The sequence below is a fragment of the Penaeus chinensis genome, chromosome 34 (genome assembly GCF_019202785.1).
Source record: "Penaeus chinensis breed Huanghai No. 1 chromosome 34, ASM1920278v2, whole genome shotgun sequence".
In the NCBI taxonomy this organism is placed as follows: domain Eukaryota; kingdom Metazoa; phylum Arthropoda; class Malacostraca; order Decapoda; family Penaeidae; genus Penaeus; species Penaeus chinensis.
Window position 1 is genome coordinate 23,364,009 of NC_061852.1, and position 17,500 is coordinate 23,381,508.

Consider the following 17,500-nt stretch of genomic DNA (forward strand, 5'->3'; position numbering starts at 1 on the left):
AGTCCCACTGCCGCTTCCCACACGATTGTTGTCATGTCCTCCTGACCTACACACTGGTGGTATTTACTAGTTGTGTGTTTCAGTGGTTTAGTTTATGCTTGGGGTTGTACCGGCAGTATTACACCAGAGGGTATGTCTATTCATCTTACTGGTAAGTGTGTAACCTATTTTTGTGATCCACCCTTGGCTCTATCCTGCTGTGAATGTGTGGAGGATGTTTGTCATCCTCTGATCTGCAGTAGATCATTAACTTATGTTTCTCACTCTTGTAGACCGTATACGAACAGCAGCGATTGTGATTATGAGATACCTATATTAACGCATTACCTCCGGCAGTGTATAATATCCATTATAGTTTTGTTTTGTGAACCGTGTTTACATAGATGGCGCAGTTAGTGCTCAGTCACGCAGGAATCAATTAGTAGGCCTACAGGACCTCTCCTGATTTCCCCTTTCCTTGAGTTTTATGAAAAAACATTTTGTTCTGATGCTCATGATATTGATACTTATTATTGTTACATTATGTTTATTAAAATGTTATAAAAAATACAAATAGAATAAGAAATAAAAGAGAATCTTTCAAAAAAATATAGGAAAAGGGTAAACAAGTTAGATAGGTAGGACAGGTAATTCACTCTGGTAACTGAGTACTTGTAAACACATTAATGAACTAAATTCACAGTATGTACATGCCATCCTTGGCAGCAATATTTTAAAGCTTTATGGCTATGTGGTATATTGGAAAAAAAATCATCCTCTAGCCATTCCCCAATTCATTTTTTTTTTTTTTTTTTTTTTTTTTTTTTTTTTTTTTTTTTTTTTTTTTTTGTTAATCTGTAAAACATGTATTAGTAACTTGTTTTTTCAAGGAGGGTGATATGATGGTAATGAGTATATTGGAAGTTTTAAAAATTGGGTAATTACTTAGTGTCTAGAAAAAATTATTATTATTTATTTATTTATTTATCTATTTATTTATTTGTTTTTTATGTTCAATTTCTTAAGATTGAAAGTTTCGTGTTACTAAAAAGTAGCTTTCAGGCTACTAAAATTTTCTTGAGTATAAAAAGTAACATATTCATGATTATATGTGTAATGTATTTTTAGAAATTTTATTTCATGTATTAAATATGTATTAAAAGAACTAAACTTCATAGTGTATTGAGTTTTGGTTACTATAGATCTGTTATTCATTTGAATTTATGTAAGTAAGGTATTAAAAATATATATTTATGTTTACATGACACTAGATTATTTTGTCAAACCTAAAGGAAGATTTTATTTAACAGCACCACTACAAGGCAGCAGTGTTCTGGGCAGACAAGGTAGTTAGCCTGAGTAATGGATCTCCCGCAGACGTGTACTGGTTAGCACAGAGCTACTACCTCACCAAGCAGTATCATCGAGCTATTCTGCTAATCAACAGTCACAAACTCACAAGGGTATTAAATTCCTCATAATTTGTTTTTTCATCTGTTTGAAAGAAAGATTTGTGTGTTTATATTATATTTAATATTGATTGTTTCTTTGTAGTTAATATTGTTTTTATATTGTCTGGGAATTATGTTGTTTGAAGTGATTTTCCCTGTTATTAACATGTCAGATATCTGCCAGTGGAGCTTCAAGTCTGGTTTCCACTACTCATATAAAACCCTGATTACTGTGCTACCTTGGTTTGCCTAGACTCCTATTTTATTTATAATTGTTACACTTCCAAGGGGTGGTATTAATTCCAGAGACTTAAAAAAAAAAAAAAAAATAACAAGTAGGACTAGGTAGAAATATCAGCTTGAAGAACTTCAGTTTTATTTGATAATGATTTAATTTATTTCTCAATTTTTTATTTGTTAATATTTGTAGAAAGAAAAATTTACTCAATTAATTTCTTTTCTCTTACATGCAGAATGCCACCTGTCGATACCTGGTGGCACTGTGCTACTATGAAGTGGGGGAGTATCACTCTGCATTTGACATCTTGGATCGCAGTGAGAACAACAATGTGTCTCGCATCAAGGCAGAGGGGGAAGCCATTGCTGTTCCAGAGATTGACGACACAATGTCGGTAAGTTAACATTTGAAGTTGTGAAGTAATAGTTTTGTCTTTCAGTATAATGTGTATTTACTGCTAATATTGTATCCAAATGATTGTAATGAATTTTTGTTTCTCCTCATTTTTTAGATTGAATGCTCAACACATTTATTGAAAGGCTACATATATGAAGCTAGCGACAATCGAGCATTAGCTGTGGAGAGCTTCCGAGCAGCAGTACAGGCTGACCCACTCTGTTATGAAGCAATACATGCACTTACACAGCATCACATGCTAACTGTGAAGGAAGGTTTGTTCATATTTAATAATTTAATGGTCCTCTTCAGGTGCAAGAGGATTTGATATTCCCACTTTTAATTTAGTTCTCTTTTCAATTTGCTGTAATTCTTTTGAGTATCTGTAGCAGGTTTCATTCGGTGCCCTAGTTAGTCTCGGATCTATTCTGTCCCTGTAGTCTTTTATGTGTGCTTATTTTCTTTTATGGTCTGTCTAAAACTGTTGTTAGTCAGTCACTATTTCTATAGTTCATATCCCGTGATTTGTAAATTTTCTATTTTGTCCTGTTTATAATTTGTGGTGGATGTGTTGAATAAGAATCTTGTGCAGTATTATACCATTGTTCTTTTAATTAGACCAGATAATTAAAAATATGTTACATTATTTTTATTTCAAACAGAGAAAGACCTGCTGTCATCCTTGCCCCTCTCTCGAACATGCAGCGAAGCAGAAAGTGCCGTGGTCATGGCAGTATATGAAACGAGAACCAATAAATATAGCTCACCCAGTACACCATTGCCACAGCCCGCTGCTCCACTGGCAACAAACGCTGACTTCATTACAGCACAGGCTGAGAAGCTCTACTACAACTGCAACTTTGCACAGTGTCATCGATTAACACAAGAGTTTGTATTGGTTTCATTTACCATTTATTACTATTATTGTGCCTGTGATTTTCCTACAAGATGCGATCATTGGATGTTGTTGTTTTGCTGTAAATTACAATCATTGATTAATTGATTTTCTACTTCTTACAGATGTTGAATGTTTATAGTATTAATCAAATTAAATATTTACTTCATAAGATCTAAGACCCCTAAAGATTGGATCCAGTTATGTCACAGTAATCGAATTACCAAAAATACGGGCATTAGGCTTACATGAGCAGCCGCACTGCCAGGTGACTGCTTGTAGCCGGGTGCATGCGAATACGTTTATGCGGTGACAAGAATCTGTGTCTCGTTTACGCCAAGTTATTAACTCTTTTTACACATAAGCGTATTTACAAGTTTGGCCATTTTTCAGTGTCCATATTTGCCATTTGATTTGCATTATCCAGATGGTAATATTTTTTTTTTTCTTTGCACAGACTCTAGTCATCTCTCTAGGTAGTCTACAACTCCGTGCAAGGAATATAAAACTATGTAACACTATGTTACTTTTTTTTTCTTTTCTTTTTTTTTACATAATATTCAATTTTCAGTAAAACCTGTGTCACAGCTCACAGCACCAGGAATATGATGCTGAGCATGGAAATGGCCTCCTCCATGGAGCCAGCACTATTCCAGTTATCACTCACTGACATTTCATTCAACACTGGTGGGAATAATGCAAAATTGCCAAATGAGTAAAATAAACATCCCAATATGGCTATTCCCTCTTGGCAAGTCTTTTCCATCACCCTAGCCTTCAACTGCAATGCTCATGACAGCAGGTTCATGTCACCCGGCCTACTGCCAAATTTTCCTGTGACGGCATGTTCACGTCACCCGCCCTTCCTCCCAGATTTTTTCATGACGTGATGGTCACATCACCTGGATCCAAAGGGTTAAATAGTTAAATTTACTGAATCAAATGGCAATAGCCCATTTCTAGTGGGAATTTTACAAGGTCTTAGTTTTTCTTGTCATTCCAATGTTTTCACACAATTTTTCTTTCATAGATTTTTATCTTATATCACTGCACAATATGAAATGCCCTTCCTCCCCTTTTAACCGATGGAAGAAAAGTAAACTAGACCAGAATTTTACAAGGTGTTCATGTAATATCTAAAGGTTATAAAGATTACTTCTTCTTTCCAGAGTACTGAAAAAAGACCCCTATCATACAGAGTGTCTGCCTATTCATGTTTCCTGCCTAGTGGAGCTAAAACAGTCAAACAGTGAGTGCATGTTGACAGCTTTTATGGCAGATTTTGATTAACCCATTCACACTTGGATTTCTATTTGCCATACCTAGCCAGTCTTTTGGATGCAACGTACGCAAAACATAAATTTTTTTTTTTAGGAAAAGAGCTAAAAAAAAGACTTAAAACCTATTTTTGAGGAACTGCGTATACTCAGTGCCCACAGTCAGGATCAAACAAGTTAACAAGTGTTTAGCACATCAATTTAGTGCAGGCTTGACCACTTGTACCATGAGTGTATGTCACCTGCCATTTGCCTGGTCTGCCATGGCATGATGACACGTCATGCAGTGTGATAGGGTTAATAAAATCAGATTTCAAGCAATGTTTGAAGATTCAAAAATGTGTAAATATGTAGACTACTGAAATGTATGTAAAAGTATAACATTTATATTTTATTGTTATTCCTAGCAGATGACCCTGTTCACAGAAATTTAAATTGTGTTCTATGCAAAGTTAGAAGTCTCCAGAATGTGTGCCATTTCTTATAACTTATTTTTCAGGTCTGTTTCTTCTGGCTCACAAACTTGTTGACCTCTACCCAGAGAGTGCTTTGTCCTGGTTTGCTGTTGGATGTTATTATTATTTGATAGGTAAATTTTCAATGGTTTTCTTTTAGTGTTTGTGATAATCTATAAGGACCTTTTCAGCTAGATCCTTTAAGTGAAGTGATTATAATTTATATTAAGAAAGCAGACTTCTTAACATATATATTTTTCACTAGAATTACATGTTCTATAAATGGATAGTGCATGTGTGTGTGTGTGTGTGTGCACACATGTTTTTTAAAATTCATTCCTGTTTTTATGTTTCCTCAGGTAAGAATGAACAAGCAAGAAGATACCTGAGCAAAGCCACTGCCCTGGATAGAGTCTTTGGCCCAGCCTGGATTGCCTATGGTCATTCTTTTGCTGCAGAGAATGAGCATGACCAGGCCATGGCTGCATACTTCAAGGCTGCCCAACTCATGAAGGGATGCCACCTTCCTCTGCTCTACATTGGTATGGAGTATGGACTCACGAATAACCCGAGGTTTGCCGAGAAGTTCTTCAAAGAGGCACTGGACATCGCACCCGAGGATCCATTTGTTTTGCATGAATTGGGGGTTGTGTCCTTTTGTAATCAGGAGTGAGTATATTGCTTGGGGTATGGTAGTGCTTGTCTGTGTATATTTAACCTGTTTTCATGAGTTACAGATATTTCTTCATTAGTATTTTATCTCAAGAAGTTATTTCAAGTGATATGATTATAGATCCAGTGAAATTCTTTGCAACCGTTTTTGTGTGTGAGAAATTAATAGATCAGTCATACTCACTCGTAATAGCATAGTTATAACAAGGAAATAACATTTGGAAAATATAGTTTACAAATCTTCCCAGCCATTTAAATGACCATATGATTTTTCCAAATTTCCAGTTACATCTCTGCAGATTTATACCTCAGAAGAGCTGTGGCATTAGTGGAAGAGAGTGGGGTCGTGGTGGTTCCTGAGAAGTGGGCAACGCTCTTAAACAACCTCGCACATACCTGTAGGAAACTTCACAAGTATGAAGAGGCATTGCATTTTCATCAACAGGTAGTGTGATTATTTTCTTTCTTTCATTCTCCTTCTCCTGGGTGTTATTTCAATGTTATTTTCTTGTTTATTTGTTCATTCATTTATATGTATGTTAGTATTATTTTTATTTTTTAATGTGATCATCCATAGGTATTTGACATGACTGTGGATAGGAATTTAGACTTGGGGGGGGGGGGGGTTATTCTTTGCCTATTATGCCATACTTAGATATTGATGCATACAGGAATGTAAAACAAAAGTAATGAAGTGTTCCTAAGAGATGTTACAGAAGGGCTTTGTGATTGAGTTAAAGTGTTCTCTCTGCACCATTGGTAAGGACTCTCCTAAAGACATAATGGTTTATAACTAGATGCTGAGTTACAAAGAAAGAGAGAAAATAGAAGGCTTGATTTTACTTTTACTAATTATTTTTTCATTCTTTCTTTTCCTTTTTTTCATAATTCTTCTAGGCTTTGAAATTATGTCCTGGAGTATCCTCTACATACTCGGCACTGGGTTTGGTGCAGTCTTTGCTTGGTGATTATGAGGCAGCAGTTGTGTCACTCCACAAGGCACTCTCTCTGCACCGTGATGACACCACAGCCACCACTCTTCTTACCACTGTTATGGATCAGCTGATGACACAGACCCCAGCATTCCAAGGTATGTTTTACTTATAACTGTTCTTATTCTTTTTGCTTCTCTTCCTCCTCCTAATCCACCTTCTCCTTTTTTCCCCACTTCTACTCCCTCCCCCTCTTCTCATTCTTCCTCCTCCTCCTCCTCTTCTTCCTCCTCCTCCTCCTCCTCCTCCTCCTCCTCCTCCTCCTCCTCCTCCTCCTCTTCCTCCTCCTATCCATCATTTCCTCCGTATGATTTTTTTTCTGCTTCTCCTCATCCTCATCCTCCTCTTGTAGTGTTGTTTCATGGTGTCAGCAATGATAACTTGCTTGTTCTAACTTTCTTTCGTTCAGTCTTTCTTGAGGTCAATATTAAATAATAGCAGTGATAGTTTAAAAAAAGAGAATAGTTAGGATTCATTATAGATTTAAGAGTAAAGATACAAAAAGCTAAAAAGTAATAATGGGTAATTAAGTATAGTGAATGACACTGTTAAAAAAACATAATCACAGTGCCACTTCCGGAAGTGATGACTTAACCTGTATTATACCCAAACAACCCCAGGAGATGACAACGTACCCCAGTTGGATCCTCCCTCCGATATTGTGGGGACTGACACCAACGCAAGTGACATAACCAGCGACATTACACCAGCCTCAGCAGATGATCCTCTCAGCGACTCAAATTTACTGGGCTCCAGTATAGGTGAGTATTTTTCAGTTTAGTATAGAAAGTTATTCCTTTGATACTTTTTCTTCTCAGGGTATTTATCTATTATTTCCAGGCTGACTAAATGGTTGATAATTTTGTACAATTCTGCACATAATTCCTAGATAAAAAAAAAGATATGTACTTTAATTAGTTAAGACATAATTTTGTATTCAAAGTATTACAAATATTTTGTTTTACAGGTATTATTACAACAATGTACTATTGCTAGTAAAGTAAAGAAATCTTCAGTTTCCAATTGTGGTATATAGAAGATATATAACTTTTTTTGATTTGGTATACAGGTCAGCCCGTGATGCATTCTTCAGATGTTGGGAGAGATTCTCTAAGCCAGTCCTTAGGTCAGTCAACTGCACTTCTCATCGAGGATATGGTTATGGATGATCAGAGTCCGTAAAAAAAAGAAAAAAGAAAAAAATAGAAAAAAGATCTAATGGACGTTATTGGTGTTATTTTTTAAGTACTTGTATCCGCAACTAATATATTGACAATACATAATGAGTAAAGATATATGTTTCACGAATTTGAAAATAAAGTGTCACTTTAGCTTAGGACTTTGTTTTAATTTTGACCAAGAGGGAGATTGGGCTTACGGAAGTGCATCATTCATATAACTGAATATGTGTGTGTGTGTATATATATATATATATATATATATATATATATATATATATATATATATATATATATATAAATATGTATTTATATATATATGTGTGTGTGTGTATATATATATATATATATATATATATATATATATATATATATATATATATATATATATATATATATATATATATATATATATATATATATATATATATATAAATATATATATATATATATATATATATGTATATATATATATGTATATATATACATATGTATATGTATATGTATATATGTATATATGTATATATATTTGTGTATATTTATATATATATATATATATATATATATATATATATATATAGATAGATAGACAGATATATATATTATGTATATGTATTTGTGTATATTTATATATATATATATATATAGATATATAGATATATAGATATTATGTATGTGTGTGTGTGTATATATATATATATATATATATATATATATATGTATATGTGTATATATATATATATATATATATATATATATATATATATATATATATATATATATGTATATATGCATATGTATTTGTGTATATATATATGTATGTATGTACACTCCCTAAAAAAAGTATCTTTACTCTTTCTTACCTAACACTATGATACAAAGAGTGCTGTAAGCTCAACCCGATATTGGTATTCCTGCAGGGGGGGGCAGTCAGCTGCAAGGAGTGTTACTACAAATATGCACTTTAGAGCAAACTTCCTATTTGTCTTTCATATAGCACATTGATTTATAGTTTTGGATGACATTTACTTGATCTTCCTCCATCATGCATATAAGGCACCCACTTCTAGCCTTGTATCTGGTGGATCCAGTTGATTGTTGACGCTTGTTCCATAGAGAGACGGTTGGCTTCAAAATACTTAATCTTGATATTTTGGCTCTTGATAGTCCCTGAGGGTAAATATATTTTTATATATATATATATATATATATATATATATATATATATATGTATGTGTGTGTATGTGTATATATATGTATATATATATATATTATATATAATGTATATAGATAGATAGATATATAGATATACATACATACAAGTATATATATATCTAGGGCAACATGTACAGACAAGAACATCAAGCAAAGAGGAAATCAAGTGACACATCAGTCTAGGCTGGGAGCGCCTTCCACAGACAGTAGCATACTAGGAGGCTCCTTGCCATTTTGTCTAAAAAGAAATGCATCCTCTCAGTTAAGACCTATGGATCAGAAACATGAACTACAATCAAATTACTGGAGAGGAAACTAACAAGTGCTCATAGAGGGATGGAAAGGTTGATGCTGGGAATTAGCTTAAGATATCGGATGAGGAAGAACAGACAAAAGTGGAAGATATACTTGGGAGCATCAAGAAGAAGAAATGGCAATGGGTAGGTCATATAGACAGGACAACAGATGAACAAAAAAGGTAACAGACTGTGATATAGATACCATAAAGAGGCCAAGGGCCAGACCAATGACAAGATGGTGTGACAAAATAATGAAATATGGGGCCAAGACTGGAAACAAAAATTGCAAGACTGACAAGGTTGGAAAAGATTAATGAAGGCCTACGTCTAGCAATGGATTGATTTAGGCTAATGATATATATATATATATATATATATATATGTATGTATATATATATATATATATATATATATATATATATATATATATATATATATATATATATATTTACACACGTATAGAGGATAAGGTACCTGAGTACTGATCTAGTGTTCATATTGACTTATCTGACACTGTCTATTCAGGACCCCAAATATTCCTAGCCTGTAGGTCAAGACTTTGTGCACTGTATTATAATTATTATTATATTTTTACTTTTACTAGTATTATTATTATTATTACTTTTTTGCTTTTACTATTATTGTCATTACTGTGATTATTATTATTATTATTTTTATCATCATTATTATTATCTCAAATATTGGAATTTTTATCTATTGCTCTCCAATTTATTTATAGAACATTTTCTCTCCCCCCTCTTTTGATTTTTCTTTGTTGTCTGTACACCAAAATATACAAGATGGACAAGACAAAATAGGATGAAAAGTAAAAGATAAAGCATACAAGGAAAATCACTAAGAAGCAAACAGGACTTTAACAGATACTCAAGTAGTCATATTTTGCATTTGACATTTCCTGTACTTATAACATACCCTCCTATTTATCTGTTTTATCAGTACATTTCCTCTGTGTTCTGTTATCCATTCTTCATAAAGGATAAGGTGAATTGCAAAGAAACCAGTTAAAATAAAGAAAATGTTTTAATCAAATAAATGTGCTAGACATCAAAGGTCATATAGCACTAGGGTTAAGTATTGTGGTGGAAGGGGCTTAAACATGTTCTTTATTAGAATATTAGATTTCAACAGTCATATGGCAATTTAAGATAGGATGGTAGTGAAAGGAGTTGAAAGAAAGGAGTAAATGGGGTAGGATAGGGATTGATAGAAGGGGAAGGGTTATGGATAAAGGTGATTAGATCAAATGGAATAAAGGAATTGCAGTAAAAGAATATTAACTCAATGCCACCAGGAAAATGCTGTGCAATTTTTTTTTTTTTTTTTTTTTTTTTTGTGTGTGTGTGTGTGTGTGTGTGTGTGTGTGTGTGTGTGTGTGTGTGTGTGTGTGTGTGTGTGTGTGTGTGTGTGTGTGTGTGTGTGTGTGTGTGTGAAATGACTCTGTTCATAGATGGCTCTGCTGGTGCTTAGCTACAAAGGAGTCAATTAGTAGACCTTGTGACCTTAACTGAATTCACCTTTGACCAAATTCCAAAAAGATGTAAACAAAGTGTGAATTAAAATAAGTCAAGAGAAAAAAAGTGAGAAGTAAAAATATCATGACCTGCTAGTAATGGCTAAATGCACTGCCCACTGTGGCTTTATTTTGTGATTTTTTTTTAACAAAATTCATGAAATTCATCAAATGTTCAATAGGTAGTATTCCTTGACCTTTCCTTTTGCCCCATTCCTTTAGTTTTTGTAAAAAGATTTTTTCTTATACTGTTATCAAGATTACTATTAATAGTAACAATACTAATACTAATAAAAAAAAAAAGTAATGGAAAGGCCTTTGGAGGTAAGCTTGGGTTAGCATGGTAATTAACTCCTTGGAGACCGAGTGCATCAAAATCCATCTGTGTAAACAAAATTAATGGACTAAAATCACAGCTGTTGGTTGTGTATGTACATTACATCCCCTCCCAGTGTCAATGAACTCATTACTAAAATATAAGATAGAAAATATACACCAAATATAATTTCTTATTAGGTTATTAAAAGCCAGTTGTATATATACATATTTAATGTTGTGAATGAGTCATTCTTAAAACATTGTCAATGAAAAGTAGCATACTGTTCAAGGATTCATGAAAATCTGAACCACATGTATAAAAAAGTGAGTTATGATTTGATTGTGATTTCGAGAATGAGAATAAACATCTAAACTTTCTCACAGCTCCGTATTCAAAACATCAGTGACATGTAGGCCTACCATCCAGAATGCTATTGCTATTGCAACCTTACATTAGTTTCCTTAAAATAAGTTACCCAGAGTATATCACTAAAGCTTTATTGGCACCCAAAAAAAAAAAAAAAAAAAAAGAAGAAAAAAAATATATGTAAAGATGTAAACCTTATGCAGATGGTCATATAAAGTGTTATTTTATCAGAAACAACCAAGTCATGTTATGTTGTTTATCCAAAATCAGAGATTCTCAAAATTTTCAGTCCATCAACTCCTAAATGAAGTTTCAAAATTTTCTTGAACTTCAATCACAAAATGTTAAATTAAAATTACAAACCATATAGATTATACAATATATTTTGAAATTTACCTTAATAAATATATTGTTGTCGTTGGTCTCACTCTCCACCCATACTGAGTGTAGACGAGCAAATGTGTGAGAGAATGTGTGTGTGAATGTCCATGGCCAGGCAGGGTGGCCACACCTTCAGAAAAACACCAAGGACAGGCACAGACTCTTACAAGCCTACAGGGACCCCAAACTAAAGACTTGGTTGAATCTCAAATAGACTTTTCATATTTTACTCCAGGTATTTTTCAAGCTCCAGGCCTTGATATTCATGGACCCCCCTTTCAAGCCCTTGGTAAGCACCAACCCCTTGGATGGTCTCAATGGACCCCTACGAGGCAATATCAACCACTTTGAGAACCCCTGAAGTAGATTGTCTCGCTGTAATTTATGCATCATAAATGCAATTTTCTGGGACACTGTAGGCCAACTGTCTGTAACTATAACCAAAGGAAACTGCTTATTTATTAACATAAATCTGTCATTTTGAAAAAGGGAAAGATAAGATATATGAATGAAGAGAGAAGGATTCTGATACTTAAATATCAGTAAGAAGATTCAACTTCAAAAATGTTTTTTTTTTTTTTTATATACCTTAAACACATATATAAGTATATTTACTAAAACAACCCATTTATTACATTCCTTCAGCGTTTTGTAGTCTTAGTCTGCATATTTTAAATATATTCATGAAAAACATCAAAACTGGCCATTCATTTAATTTTCACAGATCATAGTTTATACATACTAATAAACATGTATTCATATTACCATTTCTTATCAGACTTGTCTCAGAAGTTTCTGTTTCTAGTAATATGAAACTTTTATCTCTGTCTAATAATAGCAGTTATAATGCCCTTGTATGTGCAAGATAAAATTTATAATGACAAATATAATCAGCAGTAGTAGCACATCTCTCTGTTCCTTGCAATTGTCAACTGACTAGACATTTTCCTGATGTCACTGTAGTTACAAGATCACATAATCCTGTAACAGTAGCTGTATTATATTTTGTAAGTTAAAAATTCACTAAACAAGAAGGGCTTAATATCATATAATCCTATGATAACAGTCTGCCTCACAATTACAGGTTATATTATACTAAGCATAAAGGACTTGATATGCGGTTTGAGATTCCTATATCTTGCCGTGGTGGCATGATATCTGTTAAAACATAGAGCAACTGTAGCCTGGTAAGACAAATAATTAAAATTGCCTTCAGGTAGAAGTTGTACTGAATAAGGGATCATAGGATTAGTAAGTAAAGCAAATAATTAAGGTACACCACCAAGTTTCCAGTAACTGCTGATGAAGTATTTATTTCAATGTGGACAAAATTACATGACAAAACATTTATTTTAATCTGGAAAAATTACAACTAGAAACTTGATTATATCAGTGGGTAGCAGAGAACACAGGGAGTGCGATTTATCATTATACTTTTTTTTTTTTTCGTATAACATTTAATATTTGTTTACTCTATATTTCTAAATCTGTTATGTTTTCAAGATGTCTGGTTTATAAATAATTAGAAGTCCAAAGAGTATTACTAAATTATTATTTTACCTTTGTTGGTTTGGAAAAACAAATTCTGAAAAGTTAGCAGTTGTGAAATGTTTTTATATTCCACTGAAGTACAGGCTATTATGGCAATGAATATACTGGTTTAACTTTATAAAGTGCTAAATTATAAGTTATTATGGCAATGAGTATACTAATTTTATTTCCTCTTCATAATGTATTCAGCTGAACCTGTTTTGTTAATATAACCTTTTTATCTACTGCACATACAAGAAAAAGTTATGGATGTATAAGCAGCCTAAATGAACCATAAAATCAGACCAGGCTACAACTGCTTGTATGTATGGCTACAATCTTGAAGATGAATTACCCTGTGATACCATACAGTAATACATATTGTCTTCATATGGTTAACAAAGGGAAGGTTAAACACTTACACTGGGTTTTTTTAACAATCAGACCAGGTGGAACTCAAAAAGAAAGAAAGAAAATAAAGATATCAATGTTGGTTATCATAGTTTAATGCATATGGACGAATCTGGTTCTATTGTCAGGTTGGGAGATTACAGAGTTCATCAATATGATGAGTATCTATTTGTTATCAATACTCAGTTAATACATTACAGAATATCAATACCTCCAAGGAATTATTTTTTCTTTTTGAATTATACAATACTACAGATTTAGTTAAACATTTACATATGGGTAAAAGAGGTAGTTAAATAAACACAAACATATATAACAAAACACAGAATATACACACCATCTTTAGTCAAAGAGACAGCTTTCTTTCTCTTTCTTTTCTTTCTTATGCACTTTTGAAAATATTAAACTATAATACATACAATTTCAGGAAAGAACAAAACTGGTAAATCAACCCCAGACTCTGGGGATTTTTCCTTACTATTCATCTGACACCAAGTTTATGCTGAAAAGACACTTGGCGAATTGGAGTACTTCAAGTTCCTGGTTTAGCTTTCTTGAGATTGAACGGCACATAGTTTCCACCCTGGTATTGCAGACTTCATACCTCTTTCTCTCTCTGATAAAAATTGCTTATACTTCTCTTTCTCTCTTTTTTGTATGATATACAATCCTTAATCTTTAAAAATAATAAATACAGCAAGTGAGAAAAAGTTCCTGAATATTTGAGTATATTTTACATTTTTTCTGATAACTTTTAGTTTACTTAGACTTGCCATAATGTTAGATTTGTGACATTCTCTTTTATTCTTTTACACAATAATACACTAAACTACCCACTATTCATATGCACGTGCACGCACGCGCGCACGCACACACACACACACACACACACACACACACACACACACACACACACACACACACACACACACACACACACACACACACACACACATACCTATGAACAGAATTAGAGAGTTGGTGTGTGTGTGTGTGTGTGTGTGTGTGTGTGTGTGTGTGTGTGTGTGTGTGTGTGTGTGTGTGTGTGTGTGTGTGTGTGTGAGAGAGAGAGAGAGAGAAGAGAAGAGAGAGAGAGAGAGAGAGAGAGAGAGAGAGAGAGAGAGAGAGAGAGAGAGAGAGAGAGAGAGAGAGAGAGAGAGAGAGAGAGAGAGAGTGAGAGTGAGTGAGTGAGTGAGTGAGTGAGTGAGTGAGTGAGTGAGTGAGTGAGTGAGTGAGTGAGTGAGTGAGAGAGTGAGAGAGTGAGAGAGTGAGAGAGTGAGAGAGTGAGAGAGTGAGAGAGTGAGAGAGTGAGAGAGTGAGAGAATGAGAGAGTGAGAGAGTGAGAGAGTGAGAGAGTGAGAGAGTGAGAGAGTGAGAGAGCGAGAGAGAGAAAAGGAGAGAGAAAAAGAAAGAAAGAGTGAGAAAAAGAAAGAAAGAGAGAGAGAGAGAGAGAGAGAGAGAGAGAGAGAGAGAGAGAGAGAGAGAGAGAGAGAGAGAGAATCACACTAAATCAATGCTTAGCATTCCAGTTACATACCACAATTAATAAATAATGACTAAAATTTAATAAATTATCAACATTCTTTTAAATATTCATGAAATCTTTGTAGTTTCCAGCTCTTTACCAAATAATTCCCTCAGCAAGAATGCATAAAAGGAGATCAACAATATACACCATAGGGATATGGGTATCTATCTCACAGCTCTTTAATCTTCTATTGCCTACAGTAGCTATCTGGGTTTAAAGATGTACACTCTAAAACAAAATCTGTCAACAAGACTCTCTATTGAAAATTATATACTTTCCTATGCCCTTTAACATACATAATGTATATTTGAAAAAAATGGCTTTAAATACTCTTTATTCCCTCATTGGTAAATGTAGCTCACCTACAAAAAAAATCATGTGTATATATCTTAGTCAACTAGTGAAAAGCCCAAGGCAAGACCACAGCCAAATCAGCTGCTATATAAAGCACTCGCATACATCTCACGCTCCTGCCTCATTTAGGGTTCACCGGTAGTTCTCACGCTTGAATATGTTTGTAATGGCCTCTAGGACACACATGACGGTGAGTGAAGGTTCTTGCAATTTGGATTCGACAGGCAGGAAGTCTCTTGGTGAGTGTTCAAGGAGCTGCTCTGCCCCATTGTGCACTCCAGTCTGTCAATACAAAGAAGAAATATCATTTGAGGTTCTGTCAGGTATTTACAAAGGATAAGAGAATCAACCTTATCATTTAAAAACATGTTCTGTTTCATGATGGAATAATGACGTAATACATTTTATATAGAAAAATACATTTCTTATGGTTTTTATTTCTAGAGAGTGGAGGTGAGTCCTCATTATGGAAAGGCTTTTACATACTCTTAATTATTATAATAAAAGGATACTCAAGCATGAAGAAAGAATTAGTCATAGAATTCCCTTTTCAGTAATTATCTTTTATGGTATGAAGGTTGCTAGAAAAGTACCAGCAAATTCAGTGTGTATAAACTTAAAATTACACATATAAAAGGAAAAAGGTTCAGCATTATAATATTTAAAAAGTTAATAATCATATAACTGAATTCTATTCTTCAATAATTACACTGTAAGTCCCAAGCTAGCAACTACACTGCAGTACAAATAAATCATCTGCAATCGCAAAAATTTACAAGGGCTGAGACTTACCTTAACTAGTACAGAATAACACTGATCAGCAGTCAGACCCTTAAAGTCATGAGTGGAAAGATCGAGACCTCTGGCACCTTGCATTGACACGTGCTTTTTGCTTCTGCGGTGTCTCCTTACATATTCTTGATATAAATTCATTCCAAATATATCTGTATGAATATTGTCTCTGAAAAAAAAGAAACAAGCTCATTTTAGTAATTAAATGATCAACTTATTATAAAGGGGGTCTATGATAAGATCAGTAATATTTCAAGTCTTTCATGACATTAAGATTGAAGCAGACAGCTAATATAAAAAACTGGGACTATTCACACCCTCTTTGATTAATGACAATCTAGGCATAAAGTCTAAACCATGGAAAATTAAGGTAACAATAAGTAACTCACCCAATTGCATAAAGTTTTGTGATAGAATTGTTAATGCCTATAGATCTCGCATGCTCTTGAACCATTGTTTCAGCATGGTAGTATGTGATTTCTGAGGGCTTCCCAACCAGGGCTGTGTATATGAGGTCATTCCCTGTCAATTTTTTGTAGAGTGCCTCAAGGCAGAGCAAGAAAGCACCGTGACCGAATCTGGAAGAACAGAAAAGTATGTGAAAAATAAAAATGAGAAAAAGAACCCTGAGATTAGACTGTATCAAATAATAGACTGGATCTTCAGCCAATTTCAATTACAATAGGTCCAATGCACATAATTCACCTGGGCATATGAGCTTCTGCCATCCACTGCAGGTCCATGTTGCAAGCAAGGATGGGCAGATGTGGGTATGGGGCAGTGGGTGTCCCAGAAACATCTCCGTTGGTCATTAGTATATCTATTAAAAGTTGCAATGATGTTTCCCACCTCACAGGCTCACCAAACAGCATGAGGGCATCTATTTTTGTTATTGGTGAGGAATTAACTGCCTATAATGAGAAGGAATGGCACATGATAGGATAACTTTAAGAGAAAGAGAGGGAAGGGTATGAGAGAGAGAGAGAGAGGGAGAGGGAGGGAGGGAGAGAGAGAGAGAGAGAGAGAGAGAGAGAGAGAGAGAGAGAGAGAGAGAGAGAGAGAGAGAGAGAGAGAGAGAGAGAGAGAGAGAGAGAGAGAGAGAGAGAGAGAGAGAGAGAGAGAGAGAGGGGAGAGAGAGAGAGAGAGAGAGAGAGAGAGAGAGAGAGAGAGAGAGAGAGAGAGAGAGAGAGAGAGAGAGAGAGAGAGAGAGAGAGAGAGAGAGAGAGAGAGAGAGAGGGAGG

The 17,500-nt window shown here is 34.2% G+C and overlaps 2 protein-coding genes across 2 annotated transcripts in view; one reads left to right on the forward strand and one right to left on the reverse strand.

The window, feature by feature from the left end:
* Window positions 1–7,691, forward strand: part of LOC125043514 (cell division cycle protein 16 homolog) — an 8,207-nt gene extending 516 nt beyond the window's left edge. The window contains exons 2-12 of the mRNA XM_047639627.1: window positions 1,290–1,442; window positions 1,904–2,062; window positions 2,180–2,339; window positions 2,727–2,952; window positions 4,129–4,208; window positions 4,736–4,825; window positions 5,051–5,360; window positions 5,649–5,808; window positions 6,261–6,453; window positions 6,976–7,116; window positions 7,425–7,691. Coding sequence (XP_047495583.1) covers window positions 1,290–1,442; window positions 1,904–2,062; window positions 2,180–2,339; window positions 2,727–2,952; window positions 4,129–4,208; window positions 4,736–4,825; window positions 5,051–5,360; window positions 5,649–5,808; window positions 6,261–6,453; window positions 6,976–7,116; window positions 7,425–7,537 — 1,785 coding nt within the window. The 3' untranslated portion in view covers window positions 7,538–7,691. The remainder of the gene's footprint in view (window positions 1–1,289; window positions 1,443–1,903; window positions 2,063–2,179; window positions 2,340–2,726; window positions 2,953–4,128; window positions 4,209–4,735; window positions 4,826–5,050; window positions 5,361–5,648; window positions 5,809–6,260; window positions 6,454–6,975; window positions 7,117–7,424) is intronic.
* A 7,337-nt stretch (window positions 7,692–15,028) lies between these two features.
* LOC125043517 (haloacid dehalogenase-like hydrolase domain-containing 5) overlaps window positions 15,029–17,500 on the reverse strand; it is a 15,275-nt gene continuing 12,803 nt past the window's right edge. Inside the window, exons 4-7 of the mRNA XM_047639633.1 lie at window positions 16,965–17,170; window positions 16,649–16,837; window positions 16,260–16,428; window positions 15,029–15,749 (exon numbers count right to left, since the gene is read on the reverse strand). Coding sequence (XP_047495589.1) covers window positions 15,600–15,749; window positions 16,260–16,428; window positions 16,649–16,837; window positions 16,965–17,170 — 714 coding nt within the window. The 3' untranslated portion in view covers window positions 15,029–15,599. The remainder of the gene's footprint in view (window positions 15,750–16,259; window positions 16,429–16,648; window positions 16,838–16,964; window positions 17,171–17,500) is intronic.